The sequence below is a fragment of the Sesamum indicum genome, linkage group LG8 (assembly GCF_000512975.1).
Source record: "Sesamum indicum cultivar Zhongzhi No. 13 linkage group LG8, S_indicum_v1.0, whole genome shotgun sequence".
In the NCBI taxonomy this organism is placed as follows: Eukaryota; Viridiplantae; Streptophyta; class Magnoliopsida; order Lamiales; family Pedaliaceae; genus Sesamum; species Sesamum indicum.
The window spans coordinates 1,335,761-1,363,363 of record NC_026152.1 but is presented as its reverse complement, the minus strand read 5'-3'; the positions used below and the strand labels follow the sequence as shown (position 1 = coordinate 1,363,363).

Sequence of the window (27,603 nt, the reverse complement as noted above, 5' to 3'; positions counted from 1 at the left end):
GAGAGAATGTATATTTTTTAATAAAATTGTTGGTGAAATTTAAAATTATTAAGTTTATATATTTTTTATAAATAAATAATATTAAATATTATTATATAAGTTATAAAAAATAGTAAACATATAGTACTGCATTTTAATTTATTGTTATAGCTATATATTACTAAATAGTTTAGTAGTAATATAATTAGTAATAATATTAAAAACATATATACATCAAATTGTCAAAATACTTGCATATAATTTTGTATAGTTATTGATATTAATAAAAAAAATAAATATAAATTATTTTTTAAAAGTTGTTGATCTCATTGCATACAGAAAAAAATTAAGAGAATAATTTTTTAAATGAAAGTACAAAATAGTGATTGATCTCCTTATTTGTCTTTAGATTAATTTATTGGAATCACAAAATTTTGACATAAAATTACAAATAATTCATTGCATACTATGTATCTTGATATAAATATAAACCTCACAATTCATATTAAAAAAATATAGTTAAGAGATTATAAATGGATATTAAAATTTAATATAAAAATTATTGTTATTTTAAAAAATTATTAAAACTTATTAAATTATTGATTAAGCTTGTTGATTTCATTATACATATATAATAAAATAATAATAAAAATAATTAAAACTATTCAACCATCATCATCATTATTATCATTATTATTATTATCTTTAGATTAATTCATAGGAATCGCCAAAGTTTGACATAAATTTGTAGGTAATAATATAGATTGCATAATGCATACTATATAATCTTGATATAAATATAAAACTCACAAATAGATATAAAAAATTATAAATTAATTGTTACGACTTGTTAATTTAAAAAAGCATAAGAGATTATATACAAATAGATACTAAAATATAATATAAAATATGTAATTCTCATATTAAACAATTATTCTATGAATATTAGAATTTACAAAATTATTGATTAAGCTTGTTTTTTTTATAAAAATTAAATGTATAAATAAAAGTACCATAGTTTATTATTATCTAAAATAAAATGTATGATATTGATTAATAATTATAATATACGGTCAATTTTAAATATAAAATTGATAAATATTAAACATATAAAAATTTTAAAAATAAAAAAAATATATAAAAAAGTTTAGAGAAAAAAAATACCTCGCGAGTGTATGAATAGAAGAAATATGTTGAGCTCGAACTCGAGTCGAACACAAAATCGAACTTTAAATTACTCAAAATATTAATTAAAAGTGATTTTGAATTAACTCATCGTAATCCATTGAGATCTTCGGAGGTGTTCGACAAATATATAATATAATCACTTTTAGATCATTCAAACACAATAATATGCCTGTCTGAAAAGTTTTTTTATTTTTGTTTAATAGAAACTATGATTATATACTTATATTAAATTATTAAATTGAGAAAATATATATATATGTTTAATTAGTAAATTGCATTACGAAAAATATATTATAGCTAATTGTCTTGGTTAATAATAAATAATCATAGCGAATATTTATTAACAACGACCACGCCACAGTTATTAACCGTGATTTTTGCGAGAGTGGCTAAAATATTTGTCATGGCTAAATCCATGCCAAATGTTGTTACCATAACTCTTAGCTGCTATAAATATTTTTTTCATTGTGGAAAAACTAATTTTTTGTATTGATTTATTAATATGTGGATAAAAATAGTTATTTACCACAATATTTAGTCATAATCATTAATATTATAGTCGGTGCGGTGCTAATACTACAATAACCTCACATTCAGATTAAATAGTCATCATTACTGACATTAAGTGAGACAAATTCATATATATTATATTATATTATAGTCGATAGGTTTTTCTTTTCTGGTGCTAATACTACAATAACCTCACATTCAGATTAAATAGTCATCATTACTGACATTAAGTGAGACAAATTCATATATATATATATATATTATATATATATATATATATATGGAAAAGAATTATTTTAGTTCGCTAAGTATGCCTAATTTTAGTTTTAGTCCGATAACTATGTCTATTTTTATTTAGGTCCAGTAACTTATGAAATTGCTTACTTTTAGTCCTCTGACAGATTTTTGGACATTTTACCCCTTTGCAACTTTTGAAAGACAGTTTTAGTTCATATGCACTCATAGGGATAAAATTGTCCGAAAATCTGCCAAAGGACTAAAAGTAAGCAATTTCATAAGTTATTGGACCTAAATAAAAATGGACATAGTTATCGGACTAAAATTAAAATTAAACATACTTAACGGATTAAAATAATATTTTTTCCTATATATATATATATAATGGGACTCGAACTCATAAACTGATGGCATACCCAGTCAATCATAATTGTATAAACAAATTATTTGAAATTAAGTACCATGTAAAAAGAATAATCAAAATTTATATCAAGTGTCCAAGATTTGGACCAAACTCATCCTAACCATATAAAAACAAGGGTCCGGGAGCATGCACTTGGATCCAAGAGTTTCTGCAAACGAATAGGAAATAACCCTCCAGAAACCGACACGTGTGCGACTCCTTAACCTTCCTCCCATTCTCACGTAACAATGCAATATAAACTTGTTTCTTCACCCACTTGAATTTTTACTGCATAAATTTGTACAGTAAAGAGAGGAATTTTACTGTGTGAAAATCGACGTACAAGTTAGAGAGAAGAATGAGTGGTTATAGATATTACCAGAAAGCTTCAAAGGCTTATTACAGCCATCCTCATCTGTCCAAGTTACTTGTTGTTTTTACCCTCAGGTTTTAAATTTTTCACTATCTTCTTCTCTTCCTATACGTATTGTTAAGTTACGTATTGTGTATATATACGTATTTTCTGTAACCTTTTAGATTTCAGGTATATACACATACGTATACGTATATATATGTTGATGTTTGGATTAGTTTGTATTTTATGCTTTTGCTCCACTTTGCATGTCGTTTTGTTCAATAATTTGACATTTATATTTGGCTTATGGAACAAATTAAATGTATATTTTTTGGTCAAATCCAATTAGTAGTCCCATGTGAAAATCCAAATATGCACAAAATTCCCGTAAATTAATTAAAAAAAAATGAAAAACCAGTTCACTATTTTGAACAAGTATTTAACATCTTTCGTATTTTTGGTCTAATTATATACAAATTGATGTATTTTTTTCTACAATATTTGACATACTTATAAACGTATTTCTTTTTATTGGTTTTATTTCGTACGTGTAATCTTAGTCTCTATCTATTTTTAATTTTATTTTATTAAAGAATTAAAATTTTGATTTGAAATAGTAAAATAGTTTTGGAATTTCTTTATGTGTAATTTTTTTAAGAAAAAAATTCTTAGATTGTTGCAATTGAAACAAAGAAACCTCGTATATATCATAATTTCTTTGTTTAATTACGTAGGCACCCAATACAATCACGTAATTCTTAAAGTTGAAACAAAAGATCTCTCGTAGAAAATTTTGACGGTAAAATTGTTAGGTTGTACCCCGGAACCTCATGTGTCAGAGTTGTATATATGAATAGTTGAAATGAGTGTGTTTATTTTTTATTTTTTATTTTTTTTGATGGATTTGATATATCTTGTGATTACTGACAAAGTGGTGGTGGAGGGCTACTGGCTGTCTCGGACAACAGCCCGTTGAGCGCTGCATATGCTGATGCGGGTCAGAGGGATATAACGAAGAAGAAAGTGGTGGTTCTGGGAACCGGTTGGGCCGGTACCAGTTTCCTCAAAAGTTTGACGCATCCGTCGTACGAGGTTCAGGTGGTCTCTCCCAGAAACTACTTTGCTTTTACTCCTTTGCTGCCCAGCGTCACCAATGGCACCGTTGAAGCCCGTAGCATTGTCGAGCCCATTCGGAATATTGTCAGAAAGGTACGTATCAAAATTAATTAATTAGTTGATTTGGGAAGCTTAACAAATCATTTTTTTTTAAAAAAAAATTATTTAAATTATTTTCAAATTCGATTCATGTTTGATCTAAATAAAATTTATATAAATTCAATTAAATTAAATCAAAGCACAATTCAAAAATAACGTCTCAAACAAACTTCAACAGTGACGTTCTCGACTTGCACTCGAATCATTTACATTCATGTTCATAAGAGTTTGATAAACTGATCAAATCAAATCCAAATAAAAAATTTGGTAATCACTTTTTATTGTTTACTTTTTCAAAATTTTATATTTTTAATCTCAACATGATCAAAACTGTCACATCCCTATAATCACGGGATGCATCTTTCCCGGTATATATATCTAAGAGGCTAAGACACATGAACCCGTTTCATAGCATTATGTATTTTTCCGTTTTACACATAAAACGTGTTTGATCTACAAGAAGGAAAAACCATACATGAATGCCAACAAGCATAAGAAATTTGGCATGATAGATAAATATAGAGTTGGATGTAACATCATTGCCCATCAAGTGTTTGATATATTTCCTAATTAGACTTGTGTTGTTTCCTTTCCTATATATGGCAGAAAAAATTTGATGCTCAGTTTAGGGAAGCTGAATGTTACAAGATCGATACGCAAAACAAGAAAGTACACTGCCGAAGCCAAAAAACCAATTTAGGCGGGGTTGAAGAGTTCACCGTCGATTATGATTATCTCGTCATAGCAATGGGTGCTCGTTCAAATACATTCAATACGCCTGGCGTCCTCGAGCATGCACACTTTCTCAAGGTAACTTTCACCCTTTATGCCTATCCATTTTATTAATTCCTTCAGGGGTATTTAGGTCTTTTACTTTTTCCGCTCAATTTCTTGACTAATAATATTATAAAAGATAGAGGGGTCTATTTTTGCAAAATTTCAGTATAATTATTCCTATTCATACTATTTATTAAGGGTGAGGGTCCTAGAGAAACTAGTTTGGTGTGCATTACGTAAATTACAAAAATGCCCAGTATATTATTAAAACAGAGAGGGATGTTTCTATAACTTGATCCTTGGTAAGTACCAATGGTATAAATACAAGTAGCCCATCTTTTGTTGTGTCAATTGATGCTCTTATCTGAACAGAAATGCAAAATTTGTTCCTGTAGGAAATAGAGGATGCACAGAGAATTCGGAGAACGGTAATCGACTGTTTCGAGAGGGCTAGTCTGCCGAGCGTCAGCGAAGACGAAAGGAAGAGGATTCTGCATTTTGTCGTGGTGGGAGGTGGCCCGACCGGGGTGGAGTTTTCAGCAGAGCTTCACGACTTCGTCAACGAGGATTTAGCCAAACTCTATCCTACTCTCAAGAAACATGTCAAGATCACACTTCTTGAGGCCAGCGATCACATTTTGAACATGTAACAAATGGCCTTGGAATTCTTCCTTAGAGGGTGCTTTGGGCCAGCCTATAAGCTCTTTAAAACATTACATAATATGTTTTGGAGTTTATAAGATTGCAAAATATTTCGTATTTTTTTTGAAATTGAGCTTATAAGTTCATTTAAAAATGTTCAAGAAATTCCAATCTCATTTTCAAAATTTTAACAAATTAGTCCATTTTTTTAAAAACATTTCCAAACCAGGATCTAACATTTTTATAAACTCAAACACATTAAACTAAGCTGAGCCAAATACCCCCTTAGTCTCTTTACTGTATTCCTTTACATTTCTACTTAGTTTGTGAAAATTTGCAGGTTTGACAAAAGGATCACAGCATTTGCTGAGCAGAAGTTCCATAGGGATGGCATTAACTTGAAAGTTGGATCAATGGTTACCAAGGTAACGGCAACTGAAATATCCACTAAGGAAATAGCCACTGGAGAGACGGTGAATACACCATATGGGATGGTGGTCTGGTCGACTGGGATTGGAACTCGGCCTGTTGTAATGGACTTCATGAAGCAAATTGGACAGGTTTGTTTGCCTAGTTTTATCTCCTTGTTTTCTGTTGTATTGGGCTATTCTTTTAGGCTTTTACATAGTATCGCATGCATTTCCGTTTGATGAGCACAGACAAATAGGCGAGTATTAGCAACTGATGAATGGCTACGAGTGGAAGGATCTGACTGCATTTACGCTCTAGGTGATTGCGCCACAATAAATCAACGTAAAGTCATGGTACGCGTCTCTCTCTCTCTTGTTTTCTGTCGATTAATAATTTGATCCACATTTAATCCTCAAGGCTTTTATGATCAGTTTATGTGTTCAAAATGCAAATGGTATATCGAGTTATATAATTATTATGTTCTCCAATCCAGCAATATAAGCCATCTCTATCGAAAGTAGAACTGTAAACTAGAAAACTGAGATTTGGTTGGTTCTAATCTCGGTTGTCTTAGATGACATGCTGGTCTTCAGCTGGAGATAGGATCCACAGCTAGACTTCTATCTAGGGTATTCAGTTGATCTGAAAATACAGCCATTTTAAGTTTGTTGGGGTACCCTCTAGTTAAAACACTATGATTCTTAAGTTAGGCGGGTTTCTAGAATAAATCAGGCAGAGTCGAAGAGTTAGATTTATGAATGCATACATATCAAACATGATGATAATTGCCTACCTGTCGAAGAGTTAGATTATAAATGCATACATATCAAACATGATGATAATTGCTAGATCAAGGATCGTTACGACGGATTGGCGGGCAAGACGAGTCAGGCACCATTCAACCTCGATAAAAAGACGGGGATCTTCATTTTGTTTAGTTGTTTTAGGGCTTTTCAAGGGTCAAATGATCTTTTGAAGGGTCAGTTGAAAAATTAGAAACATACACCTCCAGGAGTTTTATGCTAGTGCCTGTGCTGTTTTAGTCGATCTCGAAACTTGAAATTCCAACTTCTTACCAGGAAGACATCTCGGTGATCTTCAACAAGGCAGATAAGAACAACACGGGGCGTCTCAAAGTCGACGATTTCAAGGAAGTCATCAACGACATCTGCGAAAGATATCCCCAAGTGGAGATCCACCTGAAGAAGAGGCAGCTTAAGGACTTTGTTCATCTCATGAAGCACTCACACGGGGACGACGAATTCAATATTGAGAAATTCAAGTCGTCGCTCTCTGAAGTGGATTCCCAGATGAAAAATCTCCCCGCAACAGCACAGGTGAAACGAATGCATCGATCAGAACTTTTTACGTTTTCATTTTTCCATGAATTATGATTATTTATGCGCTTTCTTTCTCTAAGGTGGCTGCTCAACAAGGCACTTATTTGGCCGACTGCTTCAACCGGATGGAGATCTGCGAGAAGTACCCTGAAGGCCCATTGAGGTTCCGAGGGGCAGGAAGGCATCGGTTCCGTCCATTCAGGTAAGGGACGACTTCTTGTGCTATAGTTGTTTGTTAGCAGAACCGCAACTTTATCTTCTAATACGAACATTACGTTGATATATAAATTTGTGAATACATGATCACAATTACTGTCGTTGGTCGGATTCTGTGCCTTTTTATTTCGAGCTCTTGATGATTGCTTCCGAACATTGAGGCCCGGAATCAGTAAGGTGCATGACGGGCCAATGTTTTAGCTTTTTCATGACAAAATAGTTTCGGAAATCGTGGTAACTTGTCATCTGCTGACTCTATGGTTGAAGGTACAAGCACTTTGGGCAGTTTGCTCCGTTGGGTGGAGAACAAACTGCAGCTCAGCTTCCTGGAGACTGGATTTCAATAGGTCAGAGCACACAGTGGTTGTGGTACTCTGTCTACGCCAGGTATTGATCTAAACGAACAAACCACACGTGCAAAAGAAAAAGAGAGAGATCGTTCATCTTCCTCGTCCAGGAATCGGATAATCTAGTGCCGACCCAATTCGGTCGAATTTAAATCAATTATAGGCAAGTACAATACATTTGTGAGTGATTGGTGTATAGTTTGGGAAAAGTGATCAATCACATAACAAATGTTATACACTTGCTCTATGATTGATTTGATTCTACTAAACTTGGTTCGAACAAAAATTTTCCAAGTAGAATCAATGATTAAGGAGTTCTTTGGAACTATTACACGAGACCATATACGTAAGTATGTGTTTTATTTTACAATAATGCAGCAAGCTGGTCAGCTGGCGTACGAGGATGCTGGTGATCTCGGATTGGGGGAGACGTTTCATATTTGGAAGGGACTCGAGTCGAATTTGAGAAGAGATGATAAATATATCGACGGAAAAATATCAATTAATAGTACATTTTTTTGCAGAAAAACATACATAAATTTCGTTACTATTATGGGCAACATGCCTTTATTTACTTCGCAATAGGGATTTTGTAGCACTCTTTAACAATACTATACATATATTTTTCCTAAATATCACATTTAAAGTAAACCTTATTTTAAATATATAAATAAGCACATAATCCAATCTCTGCTGAGTATATATATACATGTAATCTCATCATCACCACTAACAAATATATCATCTCACCCACAAGATTACATACGTCTATTGGATACCACAATATGAAACTCTTATAATTAGTTAAGTCATTCTCATTTTTAATTCATATTTACACAATCCTAAAAAGTGATTTTTATCTTTATTGACGAATGAGAAATTGCATATTGGCTTGACCTGATTGATAGGTAAGGGTCGGACTTAGCCCTTAGTTGGTAAAGATCTATACCTAAAAAAATATTAGCAGAGGAATGAGCATGCAACTCATTAAGTAAGTAACTGACACAATCTACATATGTACATCAAATGTAGTTCAGATAAGACAAAAACGAGCAACATTTATAGAATATAATCAATTTAACTCCAGCATAACTAACTTTATTATATAACATAACTAACTCATAAAAAGAGAATTAGTTAAACTCCTCTTTTTCTAGTTTGCTTACCAGAAGCTGCTAAAGTGTTCTTTTCCACCAACTCAATTTCACAATTTATTATATAATGTTTAAGTGGATCCCCTTGACATGCCACGAAGGCTCATCAATCTCATTTCGCATCATAACTCTTTCAATTTGTATCATAGCTCTTTTTATATTGCATCATAACTCTTTTTACATCACATCATAGCTCTTTTCTTTTCATTTTACCACATAGATCATTAAACAACATCAAGGGGTATTCATATCATAGTTATACCCAGTTTTCACCACTCCTTTATTTTTGCATATCACTATTCTTGTAAGCAACTAGTACTGTAAAACCACATATCAATACATTTCCTTTTAAAAGTATCAATAACATGAATCACAAACATATATAAAAGTAATACCACAAAAAAAAAAGAATATATATAGATAATATTAATTATTTACATATCTCTATCTTACAACACTTTGATTATCAAATAGACAATTACTCAATCCTCTACTTTATCCCTAAATCGTGTTTGAGTGCTGGTATTCGGGAAGAAAGAGAAAGACGTATAAGATTAGCTTGAAATTACTAATAATTACCAAAATTTATATTATATGTATGGAGGGCAATGGTGAATTCTCCCATATTGCAATTGACAGATGCACATGCACGTGCCCCATCACTAAGTCATCCTCATTTTAGTTTATGTAATTTTTTTTTTCAAATATTGCCAAGTTTTAGGAAACTACAAATTGATCCCTACATTTCAAACTTATACAATTCCATCATAAAAATATTTTATAGAACTCTAATTTATTCCATTTAAATTTTAATATATTCAAATTTCAATCTATAGTTTATTTAGTAATTATTTTAAAACTTTTAATACCTACCAACTAATCCCACAATTATATATCAAGTATCTATGTGGATGTTACAATTCTCCTCTTCTAACTAAAAATTTCGTTCTTGAAATTTAATAGTTTATGTGCTCGAGGAACAACTATAGGTAATTCTTTTTCATATTTTTCTTAACCTCTCAATTTGGTTTCTTTATAGAGCAAAAAACAAACTTTAGTCTCCTTTATAGTTATCTCTTTATACCTCAATTTTTTTCATGTCTATTCGCCCTCTGTAATCTCGTACATGCTAGTATACCTTGAACTCAATTTTTTATTTTATTTTATTAATATTTTTTTTTTTTTGCTTATCAGACCTCAAGATTCTTTCCACAGAGATTTCTTAAAGAAACATACATTATGTTTGAATTAGTATTTTGCGTGTTTTGTTTTGATTATTTGAAGATAGAAAGAGAAAAATAGAAATGTGTTTGAGACGGATGGTATGTTTGGATTTGTATTTTGATATAATATAAAATAGTTTAAAATAAGTGGTGTAAGTTTGATGTTGGGATTTGGGAAATAGAAGTTACTGTTCATTGTCAAATCATGTCTTTGAATATATATTTATTAATATAAGTGTGTATGTATATAGTATTTTGTTTGTTAGTGAAATATAGTATATATATTTATGTTAAGTAATTTTCTATATTAAGGAATTCTTTTTTATATTTTAAATAATAATTACAAATTTAACGTATAATTAAATACATTATAGTATTGTCTCCAAAATAATTTTGTTAGACTTTATCTTTGGACTGAAAAAACATAATAAATAAAATTCAAATAAAAATTTTAGAATTAAGTATGTATTATTGAATATTGTCCTTAGTTTTCAAATTTCTCAAATATTTCATTGAAATAGGAAAAAAATTTAGTACAAAAAATTTAAATAGTCTAAGTTGAAAAATATTGTAATTAAGAGTTAAATGCAATATACTAACATGTTGAAAATACATTCGTTGGACTTTTATATTTGAACTGATAAATTTTAATAGATAATTGAAGTAATAAAAAATACGAATTAGGTATATAGTAGTGATATATTGTCCTCAGTATTCCAAACTGCTACAATATTTCCGTTAGGTAGAAAAGTTTTCAATATTTTTACTAAGTAGCATTTAGTAAATATCTTTAATATCAATAGTTTCATAAGTTAATAATTATTTTTTAGTAGTAATTATTGATTAGATTTGACATATATTATATATTAAATAATGTATAATACATATAATAAAAATAATTTTTAAAAAAACAAATAAATCTCATTTGCTTTGGTGTGGAATGGATTTGTTTATATTAAATAAACAAATTATAAATTTAATAGATAAGTACGTGCACTACATCGGTTTGTTGGAAATGAGTTCATTGGCGTTTTTATTGATGGTGAAATATTTACTTGATAAATCGAACAATAAACACTTTGCATGACGCATGCAGTAATGATATATTGTCCAATTTTTTTAAAATTTTCCAAATATTTCATTCAAGTAGAGAATGATGTATTGAGTCCAAAATATTTAAATAGTTAAAGTTGAGTGAATTAGTATTGATTAGTTAAAAACAGAACATAGAGAATATTTTTACTCGTACCATATAAAGCTGTCAATTTCTAGGGAATTTGTTCAAATCTAATTACACATCATATAAGAAATGAATGCGTTTAACAATGACAAAATGCTCGAGTAGTTGTTCCATTTTTACTAATTAAATCAATATTTGATTAGAATTTTCATATTCGACCATTGTATTTCTAAGGACCGTCAAGGCGCCATGGTGGGAATCCTTGTGGTCGGCGTGAGCGCACTGTGATGTCTCCCTCACTGTACGTTTGGGCACCCCGATCAGACTGCATGCCAATCGACGAATGTAATCAGTCCATGATCCAATCTCCCCCACTTTCGATCCTACATCGAGATTGCATTGTGTGGCTAATGAGGTACTGCGTGCCAGCGATGGGCCAACATCACCATGCGCTACATGTTCCACTGCATCCCAACTGGTAATGTGTGTGTCTGCGACGATGCGATGGTAGAATTCGATATGACAATGGGTGCATCCTCGCGTCCTCTCACCGGAATAAGCATGGTGTTACTACTCTCATTTTCGGTGCATCGAATAATTTTTTTCTTACTGCCTCTTCATCACACACACACATAATTTTTTTTGACCTGTTATTACTGCCTCTTCATCATACCTCCAATTGAATTATTATTTATTTATAACAGGTCAAATAATTTTTTTTATGACCAATTTATCTTCATACATCTTCGCACATTGATCATAGGAGGAAGTATATCATCACCGTTATAAGGGTAATTTAGTTCGAAAAAATTATTTGACCTGCAATAAGTCAGTAATAAGTCAATTGTGGGTAAATATCAATCGTTCAGTTTTTTTTGTTAAGATCACAAATTTGGTGAATTTTGACGTAGGAGACTTATTTGTTAGATGAAAGCAAACCTCATGGGTGTTAGGTGCAATTTCTCAAACTACAAAAAATTTATGTGTAAGTACACCACACCTCAAGAGAGGGGAGTATAATTATCCTTTTTTACTGTATTGATATTTAAATTTAATATTTTTAAATTGTTTAAGTTTTCCTATATATTAGGACAATTTTCAAATAGACAAATATCTTTAAAATTTATTCAGAATTAATCAATATATTTTACATTTAGTTATAAATTTTAATAAAATTATATAATTAAATCACGTGCAACACACGTAGTTGTATATAAAGTCAATCATCTATATACACGTATTAGTATTTTACGATAATTTATGTTTTTGTTATAACTATTTTATCATAATAAATAAAATTTTTTAGTGATAGTTAGCAAAAATATAAAAATATAAGATATCAATTACAATGTGCAGAAAATAAATGCCTGTACATGGTTATATATTTGTTGTAGAAGAATAAAAATAAATATAAAAAAGTTTCCAATTTTTTTATGAATAAAATTTTGAAGAAAGTCCTTATTTTGAATTAAATTATATAAAAAAATGATCATAATAATATATAAATATTAATGAAATATTGTTTGAATAAAATAAAATAATTACGAAAACAGATTATAATAAAATAATGGTATCATCTATTTCAAGTTCTTGCACTATCAACGTCATGAAAATATAGAGGATTATCAATAACTAAGAATTAATGAACTAATTAATCTTATTTACATATATATATATATATATTATACAATACAAAAGAAATATTGTAATTATTATTATTATCTTGGATATTGGTTATGTATTATGAAAACTTTTATGTATTATCAAAACTTTTGTATAAACATATGAAGAATTCTAGCATATTATTATTGTTGTTGTTGCTGGTCTTTTTTTTTTTATTATTATTAATTATTATTGTGGTTGAAAGCTGTCTATGATCTACACAAATATGAAATCAAACTCAATTGCTAAACTGTGATTATTTTTTTTAATGAATTCAAGATCAACTCAATACACTGTTAGCCCTCTAATTATGGTGTGATTTGGGTTAGGTAGATCGATTGAGACGAGCCGTTGATTTCATTGAACACCCCTAATTTTGAGTATTAAGATGTGGGCCTGACATTACTAATGACCCTAATATAGCAAGAGTTTTTGCTTGGTTCTAAATGGACTTCAAGATATGAAAAATCACTCGAAAATATATATATATATATATATATATATTCAAATGTTGTTTACTAAATGAAAATGACTTTTCCAAATATATATTCAAATGTTGTTTACTAAATGAAAATGACTTTTCCAAATATATATATATATATATTCAAATGTTGTTTACTAAATGAAATTTCATTGCAAAAGTGCTGCAGACATGAAACAAGGCTCAAGATTCCAAGCATGGGGCTTGATATTGCCACCCATGTAAATTTATACTCATTTAAGCTATCAGCCTAACGTTGAATCACACATCATATCATTATTGTGATTCATAGTTTATATGAGTACAAATTCACACGGATAACACCAAATTACCCCGATAACCCTTCTCCAAATATTACTCTTAAACAATCTTAAAGTAAAGAATAAAGTTGTTCTCACTTTCCTACTGCATATTGAAGCATAGGAGAAAGTTTATTCCTTTCTACCATATCTTTTGACCTCAAATGCATCTCTGTGTAGCATTTAACTTGGTATTTCTACAACACATGAAGCAGGGGCAAGATTCAACTTTCTGAAACATGTAAAGCACAAGTATATGCTTGAATAGATTGAAAACAATTCATAACAAAACAGCTTAAATCCACTTATTCTATTTATCACAACAGGCAAAACCAGAAATATGTAGCAGCTCGGGGGGACATAGTAGAATCTCGGAAAGTAAATTCGATCAAGCTTCTTCTTCTTCTGCAAAGGTGAGGGCTTGGCAAAGAGATGGTTCTTCCACCTCCTCATCATCATTACCAAAGACTGATTTCCTCCCAATCAATTCAACCACCTTCTTAGCAGGTCCAGAGTCTCGGGGGCTTTCGTCAAAGCAACGGGCAATCCTAATTCTTGGAAGCAAATCGGGCACAGCCACAATGGACTGAGGAGACAACTCGTCAGCCTCCACCATGCTACCATGAACAACTATCTCGCTTGGGATCTCCCACCGTTTCTTCACCCGACTTTCAGTGCCTAAGCTCTTGTTCTCAGTTGGATTCACACGTGATTTCCCAATGGATAGCGACCGTTTCTTGTCGCCTCTCTTGCTGTCATCCTTGTCATTCTCTGGCAGTGACCTCTTTCTCATTGCTGTGTTCTGATTATATCTGCTGGCCACAACCCTTCCCGGCCTCAATGGCTTCTTGTTAGTTGCCGGGACAGACTTGTCACCATCTTTGAACAGTTTCTTGGGTTGAATTGCGTTGATAACTGCATCATCTTTTTTCAGAATCTTTCTTGAAGAAATAGTGGTCACGGCCTGCCTGGAGGAGACCTGAGTCTTCGCAGCAACTTTTCTCGATTTCGGGCTTAAACTCGAACTCTTTCCTCTCTCTTTAGCCACCACCACCACCTTCTCTTCATCAATCTCTTGCATCTTGAAAAAACAAGACTTTCTCCTACTCTGAACAGGGGTGATCATCTCCAACTTGCCCGTTTGCCTCGATTTCACAGCCCCAAAAATCTCCGAAGGCCCCAAACTCATTCCTCTACGCCCGCCAGAAGCAATTTCAGCAGGCCCCAAACTAACCCCTCTTCTCTGAACCTTTGTTCTTGCAGTCATGGATGAAATCTCTTCAATTTGTTTCTTACCCTCTCCATCTTTAACACACTGTTTCTCCTCCATAAACTTGGCCGGCACGATTCGTCCTCTCTTCTCCACAACTTTCACACTCCTCCCAGCCTTTTCCAGCCTCAGAGCCTCTAATCTTGAGTTCAACCTCATGATTTCAGACTCTATCTCTTCAATTTCCTCATCAATCTTCTTCTCATCCCGGATTTCCCTCCCACCTTCCACCTTCAAAACTACATTTTCTTGAACACCCTTTTTGGAAAAACCTTTGATTCTTGATTTTTCAACAGCCCCGTCAGTGTTTACAGGCTTGAAGGGCGTGGTTGACGATTTGAGAGAAGAATAAACAGAGGAAACCTGATTCTCCGCCACAACGCCCTGATTCTCTTTACCCGAAACAGAATCAAAAGACGCTTTCGGGTCTCCGAAAATCGACTTCAATGAACCCCAAGACTGTCTGTTTGCCGTCAGATCTTCGGAGTTCTCTCCGTTGTCAAAAGCGGCATTGTTCCATATCTGAAGATCTGCAGAAGAATCCACGCCTTGTGGGAATTGAACAACACTCATGTTTCTGTATGGGGTTTCAGATAATTGCGATGGATGAAGATTCTCTTGCTTTTCTTGAGAGGATTCGATGATAAGGGTTTAGTGTGGAGGGGATCTGTATTAGGGAACAAATTTTTGTAATGTGTTTTTTGAGTTTTTTGACCGTTGGGTTCAAATAAACGTTATTGGCTTCTCCGCTCCATCCTGGCCGTTGGATGCCGAACGGCTATTACAGACGCTCCGATTTGATTTAAAGGTTACATTTAATTGACTTGAGAGGAGGCTCCTCCCCTTATCTTATTTTCACTCGAAATCAACTAATTTTTCAGAAAATTTTAATGAAATTAGCAAATTTAAAGATATACTTCTACTCCATCATTAACTATGCCTAAAACTAATATATTAAGCCCTTTTTGCTTGGTTTGATAAAATTATTTATTATATTTAATCACATATTTGGTTAGTATTATTAGAGGTCGGTATTAATTTAATCACATATTTGGTTAGTATAACGAATCACGTCTATTTAACTTGTATAAGTAATCCTACAAATTAATATTTATTTTTTTGTTAGGAAAATTGCAAAATATCCCCTTGTATTATCCAAAAATTGCTAAAAACTTACCTGTGTTAATTAAATAATTAAAAGATCCTTTGTAATTATAAATCCTGTAAAAAAAATCGTTAAAATTTAATAAAAGGAGAGTTGCTTAAACGCGCAAAAACGAGAGTAATATACCATTTTGACCTATTTTTAGTCTTCGACTATTCTGAATGGACAGAATTACCCCTATTTTATGCCATTATCTCCTCTCTTTTTTTTTTTGATTAATTCTTTACCTTTTTCACATTTTATTAAAAAATATTACAACTATTGAACATTTAGTATTCATGGAATACTTATATGTATGTACAACGTCCTAAATTTTTTTTCTTGATTCATTGATTTGTAGGAGATACTCAAGAGCTTTTTTGTGCATATATTGTCAGCATTTTAGAGAGAAATGGTGGTGCCATATTTTATTGTCCTATTTGTGGTTTTTGTTTCTTGAAGGTTTCAATGTGAAAGAAAAAGAGAAAGAGACAAAAAAGGTCCAGTTGATCATCTGAGGAGGTTGAGGTGGATGAGTTGCATCGTATTGACTGCAGAGTGTTCCTAAAATTGCAAATTTGCAATGTTCATCGTAATGTTTTCTATTCCAACAACAAACTGTTTTTTTTTTTTTATGATAGGGATAGTAGAAAATCGACCACATTTTACATTTTTACTCTCTGTGGTTCATGCATAAGTTGGAAATTCCAACTTCAACACATAGTTGCACTATCCACTATTGAAGCCGAATATATTGCCACCGCTGAAGCCTTTAAGTAGGCAATTTGGTCAGATAGCTTAATTAAAGAAATAGGTTTTCTTAAAAACAAACGTAAAATTAGCAAATTTAAAGATATACTTCTACTCCATCATTAACTATGCCTAAAACTAATATATTAAGCCCTTTTTGCTTGGTTTGATAAAATTATTTATTATATTTAATCACATATTTGGTTAGTATTATTAGAGGTCGGTATTAATTTAATCACATATTTGGTTAGTATAACGAATCACGTCTATTTAACTTGTATAAGTAATCCTACAAATTAATATTTATTTTTTTGTTAGGAAAATTGCAAAATATCCCCTTGTATTATCCAAAAATTGCTAAAAACTTACCTGTGTTAATTAAATAATTAAAAGATCCTTTGTAATTATAAATCCTGTAAAAAAAATCGTTAAAATTTAATAAAAGGAGAGTTGCTTAAACGCGCAAAAACGAGAGTAATATACCATTTTGACCTATTTTTAGTCTTCGACTATTCTGAATGGACAGAATTACCCCTATTTTATGCCATTATCTCCTCTCTTTTTTTTTTTGATTAATTCTTTACCTTTTTCACATTTTATTAAAAAATATTACAACTATTGAACATTTAGTATTCATGGAATACTTATATGTATGTACAACGTCCTAAATTTTTTTTCTTGATTCATTGATTTGTAGGAGATACTCAAGAGCTTTTTTGTGCATATATTGTCAGCATTTTAGAGAGAAATGGTGGTGCCATATTTTATTGTCCTATTTGTGGTTTTTGTTTCTTGAAGGTTTCAATGTGAAAGAAAAAGAGAAAGAGACAAAAAAGGTCCAGTTGATCATCTGAGGAGGTTGAGGTGGATGAGTTGCATCGTATTGACTGCAGAGTGTTCCTAAAATTGCAAATTTGCAATGTTCATCGTAATGTTTTCTATTCCAACAACAAACTGTTTTTTTTTTTTTTCCAAAAGCCGGCTATGCCTAGATGGGGGGATTTGGCGAACCCTACCTGTTTATTACCTCAGAAAACATTATAAAGTATATAATTCAAAAACAGTAAACAAGGAGTACTTACTCCCTTTACAGTCAAAGAAATTCTAATTTATGTGCACAATCAATGATTAACACTGAAAAACAAAGTCTATCCAACTCTAGAAAACAAATAGAATTTGATCTATAAACATTCTCATCCCTTTTGTACGGTGGTCTGACTTGCTGCGTAGTGCCCCGGCCAATCTCTCCCACAATGCCCGACCAAAAATCAATCTCAAGGGCTAAATCTAATATTCTTGAGTACTGTGGCAGAATCAATCTTTTGCGGGAAGAGCCAGTCCCATGAAGATTAAATCTCCTTTTCTGTCCTTCAGCTTTAAGGTTCCTTGGAGATTGAACTCTAACCAATGTTCGTCAGATTCAAAGCAATGCTATTGTTTCATCAAAGACAAATGCACGTGAAGGGCCAAACTGAAGTAGAATAAGAAGAAAAAAATAATTTTTTAATTATGTTTTGATTGATGTTCACAATATTTTCAAGATTGTTTTTATGTATTTGATGACATCACTTTTATATACTTGTTTATGACTTTTATATCTTTCTTTTTTTACAAAAAAATTAGATATTTTGATTTATGACATTGTTTGATGTTTGTGTTATTTTGATTGGTTATATTTTAATTTTTGTTATCAAAATATATAAGAAGACAATAATTGATATTGGTTGATTTCGATATCTTTTAGCATGTTTTTAAAATGTTTTTTATTTATTTTACTTTACAGTTATGTATAAATAATATTTAGTAAAATATTCAAATATCGTATTTGGTAGAATGGTGGTGCCATCCATTCTTTCATGCAAAGTCACAGTGTTAATGGAACATCAATCTTTCTGCACCTATTTTGCAATATTTGGGCATTATGTCTAATGGGGAATACTCCAAAACTAAAGTATACACATTCAGTATATCACATAGATGGCACAAAGTCTTGAGTAGATTGACAGTTGATCAATGTGTAGTATTACATGGTTGAAACTCAACCAAATAGGAGAACCAGTTATGCATTTTGTGCTGAGAATTGAAAGCTCAAAAAGGCATAAAGATTTTATTATCATGGAGAAAAGTTCAAAACAAACTGGAGGTTGTAAACAAAAGAAGAGAATGACCAACCAGCGAAAGAGGAAGCCTCATTCTTCCACAGTAAAAGGTAACAAACATCTGTACCCATCATCTGAGTATTCTAAATAATAATGATAAACTGAAGTCGGGCGGAGAGGAGTTCCTTCATGCAAACAATGAATTGAAGCACATGTTATTAGCACAAAACTAGATTCATGATCCTTGCATCCCCAGCCTATTGTGCTGCTTCCAACAATTTCTGCAGAGGTTAATGTCTCAAGCATCAGTGGAATAAACAGTTTATTTTGTGAATGATTTTACCATAAGGATTTATGAATGTTACATGCAAATGAGTTAGAGATCATTGTTATATAATTAAACTTATATGGTGCATCACAAAGTGGCAAAGAGGTACTCTTAAGGTGTTTGAAGTCACATTCAACAGAATTTTCTGTAAACAATGTCTTAGTTTTATCCTTGTTTTCAGTTGCAGGTATGTCTATTGCCTCTATTTGTGCCAAACGCATGTCTTCCCCACCCCCTTTTACCACGGAAGGGTGTGTGTTGGTGGTTTTGCTTTTGTTAGGGGCTCATGCTGTTCTCCTGGCGAGGTTAATGGCAACAATAACAATAGAAAACTGCGAGATCATCTGCCGCATTCAGCAGCTACTCTACTAAATAATTGATTAAACACTCTCTCGCATCCAACACTCAGCAGTTACATCCAAACACAACTACAAAGAAAATATAAGGTTCAACAAAACAATGAACCATAAACAAATCTGTCTATTCTTTATTTCAACGATCGGTTAGTTGATAAAGCATCAACTAAAACGTGGATTTTGAGAGGATATTTACTCATTTAAGCAAATATACACAGGTAAATAAGGCCCATGCCCCAACCATGTACTCAAAGATTCACATTATTAGTGACAGCACAATTTGATTGCTTTAGAAATGCATGTATAATGTCATCTTAAAGTTGATGTAGACTGGGGAAATATTTATAATCACAGTAATATAGATATTGACAGGAGAATGAGAAAATCAGTTAGCGGCTCAAACGAAAAATAGGGAATCCATCTATCTTGCATATATAAAAGTTCTGCATAATGAAACCAAATCTGTCGGTAGAAATACAAAACTTATTATTTTAAGAGAATGAAAGAAGTACCTCTTCCTTGTCCTTCTTGCCTCCAGTGAAGAACTTGTACCCTCCAAAGATAACCAAACCCCATCCAGATAAAGAGACAATTACAAACTACAAAAACGAAAATATTTAAAAGTTATAAATTGAAACAATTGTAGCAGCAAACTAAGATTTGACAATGAGATGGCAAATAATGTGCGCCTGGACATAGAGTCAGGCAGCAAGCTCACACCCCAGCAGGCCTCCTTCATAGGCCCTAAGAATTTCCTAGAATTTTAATTAGTATTGAGGCTTTCCCCTAGTAACCAATGATCACTGCAACTTGGTCAATTTAGAAAAACCAAAACACAAATTATCTCTTACACCTAACCCCACCCCAAAAAAAGAAAAAGAAAATGTCTCAACCTTCAGCTGATTTTAAATGGCGAATTTTAAATGGATGCCCCATTGATTCTAAAACTAGCTTTAGCTCACATAATCTATATTAACAAGGATTAAAAGACTTATATCATGAGTTAAAATCATAGACTCTACATGAAATATCAATGTCCAAGTATCTTCCATCATTCCTTGCTACAACTGCAACAGCTGACTTTTTCCATTTTATTGTGATAAGAAGTACTTGATCAATTCTGTTCTCTTGTAACTACATAGATAATCATTCTCATTAACAATTTAGAGAGTGTAAATTTTCTCTGGTTGTAAGCCACTTGAACAAATAATTATAACAAGGTTCCTCGTTCTAATCCAACACCACATGTAGATACAACTTTTACATTCATCTGTCAGAAGCGCTTGATCATTCTACTGTGCTCAGAGAATACATTCCTTAAGTTTAAGAAGTTCTCGGGTTTTGGCATCAGTTTGCCTCTCTGTTGCTCGAAAACTCCTATGGTCAAATATTTAAACAGTGTCTATCATGGAACTAAAGACTTAATATCGAAGCATTAACACCTCAACAAAAATCTAATAAGTACCGATATTTAATCAAATCCAATTCTACATTCCGATTCTTCATAGAATCAGAATAACCTAATTCTGTAACCCAGTGCACAAAATTGCAAGCAAGACTGCCAAATCGCTCATTTTCCATCCATTCTCCCATAAATAGCTCTTTCTTTTAGTTAAACTTTTATTACACAGATCTAAATATCCATATGCGGTAATTTTGGTACACAACCCCTAATCTTAAACTTCAACATTACAAGAAACTAATAGAATCCTTGATAGGAAAAATGTTACTCAACAGAATCCGGCAGAAAAGAATGCACAAAATTTTCAAGGTAACCTCCAAAAATTGAAAGAAAAAAAAAACTACATAAGAACTCACATGCTCTTCCTTCCACTTGGATGGACTCATTGGATCTTGCCAACAATTGACTTTTGGCGGCCCATGGTGATCTAAAATTAAAAATCCATTTTTCAGACATATTAGGAAAAATGAAAAACAGCAATTATAATAACCACCGAAGAATATCAAAAGGGTAAACACATATATCGACAATTAGTAGCCAAATGTTCATAATAATGAATGATCAATCAGAAATGAGGGGTCAAAATCAGTACCGGCGGCGCCCGCGAGTCCGCGGCGGGGAATCAGAGAAGACGCTCGTGCCCCCGATGAGGTTGAGGATGTGAGCCGAGCGAGATTTGCGGCCCTGCGAGCCGTCATAGCGGCCAGTGAAGTAGCCATTGCTCTGTCACGGGGTCGTATTCTACAGACTGAAGATTAAGCGAGTGAGAAGGGAGGCGAGCCAAAATGGTTATGGAGTAGGGGATAATGAAGTTAAAGCCTTAAAGGTGCTGTTGACGACGTCGTATTACCCACTAATCGCAGTATTTTCTGGTTTAACAATGGGTTGGACCTGGAGCTGGTACAGTCGAGTTGACGACGTCGTATTACCCACTAATCGCAATGGGTTGGACCTCGAGGTGGTATAGTGGAATCCAAAGCCCAACTATCTAAACTTTAATTGGATACGATCAAAAAGATTCTTACTCATAAATTTAATAAAATTATTGATTATAAATATTTATTAAGATATTAAAAATATAATTTCTTTTACAATAAAGTAACTATACTTGCAAATATTATGACGAGGCTCGGAAAGGGTATGGGCCGTGTTTTGAACAAGTCTTTGGTCAAGTCTGTAAAATTGGAATACATCCCCAAACTCGATAACAATTTGGGAAAAATTTTAATTTGAATTGAGTTTGGCTAAACTTGAACCGATTATATAACTAATGTAATATATTTATTGTGTAATTTTTTATAATTTTTTTTGTTAGGTATTGTTAATGTTAAATTTTATTAATTATGTGGTACATTAATTAATAAATATACTTTATTTTAAATATATTTTTCTTTCTCTTTAGAAATTACATAGTTATACTATTTTTGGTTTACTTCATACTAATCAAATAGAAAATATTTAAGTTAGTTGTGACAACAGACCAGAAAAGAACGAATGATTAAATTAAACAGTAAACCATGTTAGGGACATATTTGAAAATATTTATCTAATCAACGAGTAGTAATATAAGATATGGTCCCTTAAAACTCTTCGGTACAAAATAATGTTCCTAATATGATGATTCAGCACAAAACAAACTAAAAAAATCAGTGCCCCAAAAAATAAATCTCGATAACGACGCACTTGTAGGTTTGGCAAACATTATTAAAACTTGTAATTAATTTTAATTTTTTTAATATTTAGACGCTATAAAACGAAACTCCATCACATCAAAATAATGTGCCAAGGCGGGATCATAGAAGCCAAAATAATGAAGCCAATACTTGAATATAAGGGTGGCAAATGAGGCTCGCGAGCCGGCTCGATTTTGAGCTGGAGTTGAGCCAGCTCACGAGCTTTTTCTATTTTTTATATATATTTTTATTTTTGAATTTTTTAAGTATTGAATTTTATATTTTATATTTGATCAATTTTATAATCAAATTGACCATATATTATAATTATAATCAATACCATATATTTTACTTTGGATAATAATAAATTATGGTACTTTTATTTTTACATTTAATCTTTATACAAAAATAAATTTAATCAACAACTTAATAAATTATAATATTTTTTGTAATTAAAATTATTATTTAATATGACATATATAAACTTTATGTTATATTTTAATATATATTTGTATTATGTTATACTTTTTTAAATTGACAAGTAATTAACTTATGATTTTTTTATCTATTTCTAAGTTTTATATTATTATCAAGATACATAATATTAATTTTGCAATTTATTTTATTATTTATAAATTTATGTCAAAATTTAGTGATTCATATGAATTAATCTAAAAATAATGATAATGATGATAATAGTGATGGTTGAATAATTTTAATTATTTTAATTATTATTTTATTATATATAATAAGATCAAAAAATTTAATCAACAATTACGATATCTTAAATCTAGACACCGAATTCACACCAAATTTACATATATATAAGACCGTGTCCATTAGATCATATCATACGATTTAATTTAAAATCACATGGTCTGATTGTACCATACACCGACTTGAATGATTATTCTTATGTTTCAAGTATGATATCTTGACATCCGCATATCCATTATGTCTAAAATTTTATCAAGTGTATTTTTCTGTAAGTTTGATCATATCTAACTGTCTGATCTGAATTTTGATGGTTCGAATAACCCATGTTGTTCAACAATATAAGATGATAGTTACATCAATGTAATACTAACATTTATAAATATATAAATTTACTGCAAATTGTGAAGATATATTAATCTCAACTATAAAATATTTTTATGTACTTTCAATTGCATTATTTCAGATAATTGATATTTTTTCAATAACTTTAAACTGTTCAAAATGATTTTTTTCTTTTGTACAATTTACTAATTATATTACTACTACACTAATCAATAGTTTATATTTATAACAATAAATTAGAATTTCATACTATATTGTGGTATATTTATTATACAGTATACATTATACAATCTATTTTATTGCTTATAAATTTATGTAAAAAATTGGTGATTCTCATTATTTAATCTACTAATAATAATAATAATAATAATAATAATAATAATAATATAGTATGCATTATACAATCTATTTTATTACTTATAAATTTATGTAAAAAACTGGTGATTTTCATAATTTAATATTATAATAATAATAGTAGTAATAATAATAATAATAATAAACAAAAAAATAAAAAAATAAAAAAAATAAAAAATAAAAAATCAGTTTGAGCTCAAGCTCGTCAAATTGAGCTCGAGCTCGAGCTCGAGCTCGAGCTCAACATATAGGAGTCTCGAGCTTGAGCTCACGCTCGACTCGTTGCCACCCCTACTTTGATAGATTCTTTTAGGGTAAATTCAACGGCCTCTCTTGAGGTTTGGCATATTACGAATACCCCCTTATTGTTTGAAAATTTATAATACTCCCCCTAATTTTAATGACCGTCTAACAATTAGCCCAATCCGTTATGATTTCATTCATTTTTTGTGGTGAACTGATTAAAATATTTTTGTGAATTAAAAATTATAATTTTACTTATTTTTTAAAAAATTCATTATGGACTAAGTAGACAGTTTTTTTTATAATTTTTTTAAATTTTTTGATCCACCCCATTCGATTTTTTATAAATTTTATTTTTTTAAAAAAATAAAAAAAAATACAATAAGGTCAAAGTTGATAATTTCATACTTCCATCCAACTATTACATAATTTCATCAAACATCAGGGGAGTATTTGTAATTTTTCAAACAATTGGGGGTATTCGTAATTATGACAAATTTCAGAGGAAGTAGTTGTAATTTATCCTTTTTTATTTGTATACACTTTTTAAAATTATTAGTTGTTAAAATTAATTAAAAATAAATAAATATTTATTAATACACTTTTTAATTTTATTAGTTGTTAAAATTAATTAAAAATAAATAAATATTTATTAATATTCTTTAATTATAAAAAAAATTGAAAAGTTATAAAAGTAAAAATAATAACTATTAATTAATTAGTATATATTATTATTATTAGTAAGTATAATATAAACATAGATTAATAAAAATTTTTAAAAAAAAAGGGTGTTTTCAAGTCATTAGTGCTACTAACAATTTGGGCATATTTTTTTTAAAAAAATTAAAAAAAGTGGGGAGTCGTTAGTAACACTAACGACTCATGATAGGGGTAGGAGCCCTGTTGGCAAAAAGACAAAAATGTCCCCTCAATCCTATAAAAACTGTAAAAGGAGGACAAGATTCGTGTGTAAATCTGCGGGTCGGGTCGGCCTACCCGCTCAATCCAACCCGAAAAAGAGACCCAGCTTATAGACTGTTGGATCTTTTGACATATATGCTTCCAGATACTGCCATGTGGAGCCATTCCATATGGTATGGAAAATTATAAATATCACCAATCATAAGCATTTTGGTAAGCGCAATTAATGCTATTTCATCCTTATTAAATTATCCAAATCGAATTCGACCCTACTTTCTAACTTAAGAATCGAAATGCCTTAGTTGGGGATATCCCAATAAGCCTAACGTGTTTTCTGTTATTAGAATCCACTTTAAAGTTAAGGAAAATTGCAACCCGACCTAAGGATCACCCAAGACCACGACCCGACACCTCCATTAGCGACCTGCATCAAATGATCCCCTACCAATAATCTGTTTAAAATTTTTAATCTCTTTTCTAATTTAGAAAATGTGTTGAACATAATTATACATTTGTATCAAACGATTTATTTATTCTTTTTTACTTTTTGATGAAGGAAAAATAAAAATTAAGACAAATATTAGATAACACATGAAAGTAATTGCTTAAAGTCTCATCTGATTCTTTAAATTAATTAAAATAATATTTTTACGAGACCAGATGAATATATTTGCACCCAAACAAATACTTTACTGACCGCATCTACTATTCTATGTTACATATATACATCACATATATAAAGATTAATACATCATCAAATTAATGTAAGAATATATTTTATATACATGACTCGGTCGTGTATATTTCATGAAATGCTAACTTATATATAGCAATTCTGAATAGATTACCTGAAAATCATCATGGCTACGCCCTTACATCTATGTAAGTTTTGTATGATGAGACAACAAAAGGTTAAAGTAAATTGAGCAAGAAAAGGAAATTGTTACAAGAGGTAGGGATTAATGCATAAAAAGATTAACCTAAAAGATTTTGTTCTAACACAAAAGAAAGAAAATCAAAGCTGGGCTAGCAAAGCATGAGACCACAGCGGAAAAGTAAGCAAAACGATGAGAATTATAGCAAGAAGAATCCCAATACAACACCACTTCCTGGAGCCCTTCTGCAACTCCCTGGCTTCCTGGAGCTGCTCCGTCCCCCGCCTCACGAACGAGCTCGCATGCGCAACGTGGCTCTCTATGTCGTTGAGCTGCTGTCCCTGCGCCTCCACCAGCGCTGCCATGTCCAGGAATATCTGGTGGAGCTCCAACAGGTTCTTCTCTATCTCCTTCACGGCGTCGTGCCTTTCTTGAATCTCGGATATGGCGTCCATGATCTGGCCCCGCCCCTGCTCCTGGATCGCCTTCTGCAGGAACGTTTCGCTCTCCCCGCTCGATATCATGCTCTCGATCATGTCGTCGTCCGCTTTCTCTCCCGTCACGGTGAAGTACCGACGTCCCACGGTCTCCTTGTACTCGGCGTTCATCCGGGCTCGTAGCCCCTGGAAGTCGTCCATCAGGTTCTTGAGCTTTTTTCCGAGGCCGCTGACAACGGAGGTCCGAGTACGGTCGGCGGAGGACCCGGGGCCGCAGCCTGGGACTTTGCGTTGCGCAGCATTGGACTTCTCCAGCGCCTCCAGCTTGCCTTTGATGACTTTCACCCGTTTCAAGACCTGAGTGACGTCAGAATCCATCCGGGCCCGGAGCTCCTTCATCGTCTTGGCGTTGTGTGCAGTTTTGCTCTCCTCATTCCTTTCTTGGAGCTGTTTGTAGAGCTTCTCAACGTCGGCCATGTCCTTCTTGACGCCCTCGACATCCTCGAAAAATTTGTCGAGATTAACGCCTTCGGTCCTCGGGGGAACGCCGGCTTCCAGGTCTTCCACGGGGCCCTGGACGACCTTGACGTCCTGGTATTTCTTGAAAGAATGTGAGAATAGGTCATTCATCTTGAATGAACCTCCTTTTTTATTTTCTCTGATGTGAAATGGGGTATTGCCGGCGGCTACGGAAAGCTTGTCTCAACAGCTCTTCTTGCTCTCTCCTGGTGGCAGTTGCATGGTATGTTGGAGGGAGAAGAAAAGGTGAGAAAAGCCAAGACTTCATGAAGAAATAAGATGGATTCATTTGTTTAGTAAAATTTGTGGGGAACTAAATTAGAGGTATTTACACAAAATCAGCCTGTGGATGAACTACATTATAGGAGAACAATAAATTGGTTGGTTCTCTTCTTCTTCCTTTTTCTTTTTCCTTTTGAACTCTTCCTTTCATTTTGTTAATAATTTATTTTTTTAATGTTGGAAACAAAATAAATTTTGATCCAAAGAGAAGA

The 27,603-nt window shown here is 31.9% G+C and overlaps 4 protein-coding genes across 4 annotated transcripts; 1 reads left to right on the top strand and 3 right to left on the bottom strand.

The window, feature by feature from the left end:
- Positions 2,620-8,289, top strand: LOC105167379 (external alternative NAD(P)H-ubiquinone oxidoreductase B4, mitochondrial). The gene is made up of 10 exons (XM_011087066.2): positions 2,620-2,764; positions 3,605-3,881; positions 4,494-4,697; positions 5,060-5,310; positions 5,647-5,866; positions 5,966-6,070; positions 6,797-7,054; positions 7,138-7,259; positions 7,541-7,660; positions 7,999-8,289. The coding sequence occupies exons 1-10, from the start codon at positions 2,676-2,678 to the stop codon at positions 8,084-8,086; spliced, it is 1,734 nt and encodes a 577-aa protein (XP_011085368.1). The 5' UTR covers positions 2,620-2,675; the 3' UTR covers positions 8,087-8,289.
- Positions 13,863-15,589, bottom strand: LOC105167378. Its single transcript, XM_011087065.2, has one exon. It carries the CDS (start codon positions 15,460-15,462, stop codon positions 14,008-14,010), a length of 1,455 nt encoding a protein of 484 aa, XP_011085367.1. The 5' UTR covers positions 15,463-15,589; the 3' UTR covers positions 13,863-14,007.
- LOC105167377 lies at positions 18,762-21,861 on the bottom strand. Its single transcript, XM_011087064.2, has 4 exons — positions 21,621-21,861; positions 21,385-21,455; positions 20,079-20,165; positions 18,762-19,163 (listed from the first exon to the last, which is right to left on the bottom strand). Exons 1-4 carry the CDS (start codon positions 21,745-21,747, stop codon positions 19,140-19,142), a joined length of 309 nt encoding a protein of 102 aa, XP_011085366.1. The 5' UTR covers positions 21,748-21,861; the 3' UTR covers positions 18,762-19,139.
- LOC105167375 (syntaxin-125-like) lies at positions 26,104-27,278 on the bottom strand. The gene has a single exon (XM_011087063.2). It carries the CDS (start codon positions 27,218-27,220, stop codon positions 26,294-26,296), a length of 927 nt encoding a protein of 308 aa, XP_011085365.1. The 5' UTR covers positions 27,221-27,278; the 3' UTR covers positions 26,104-26,293.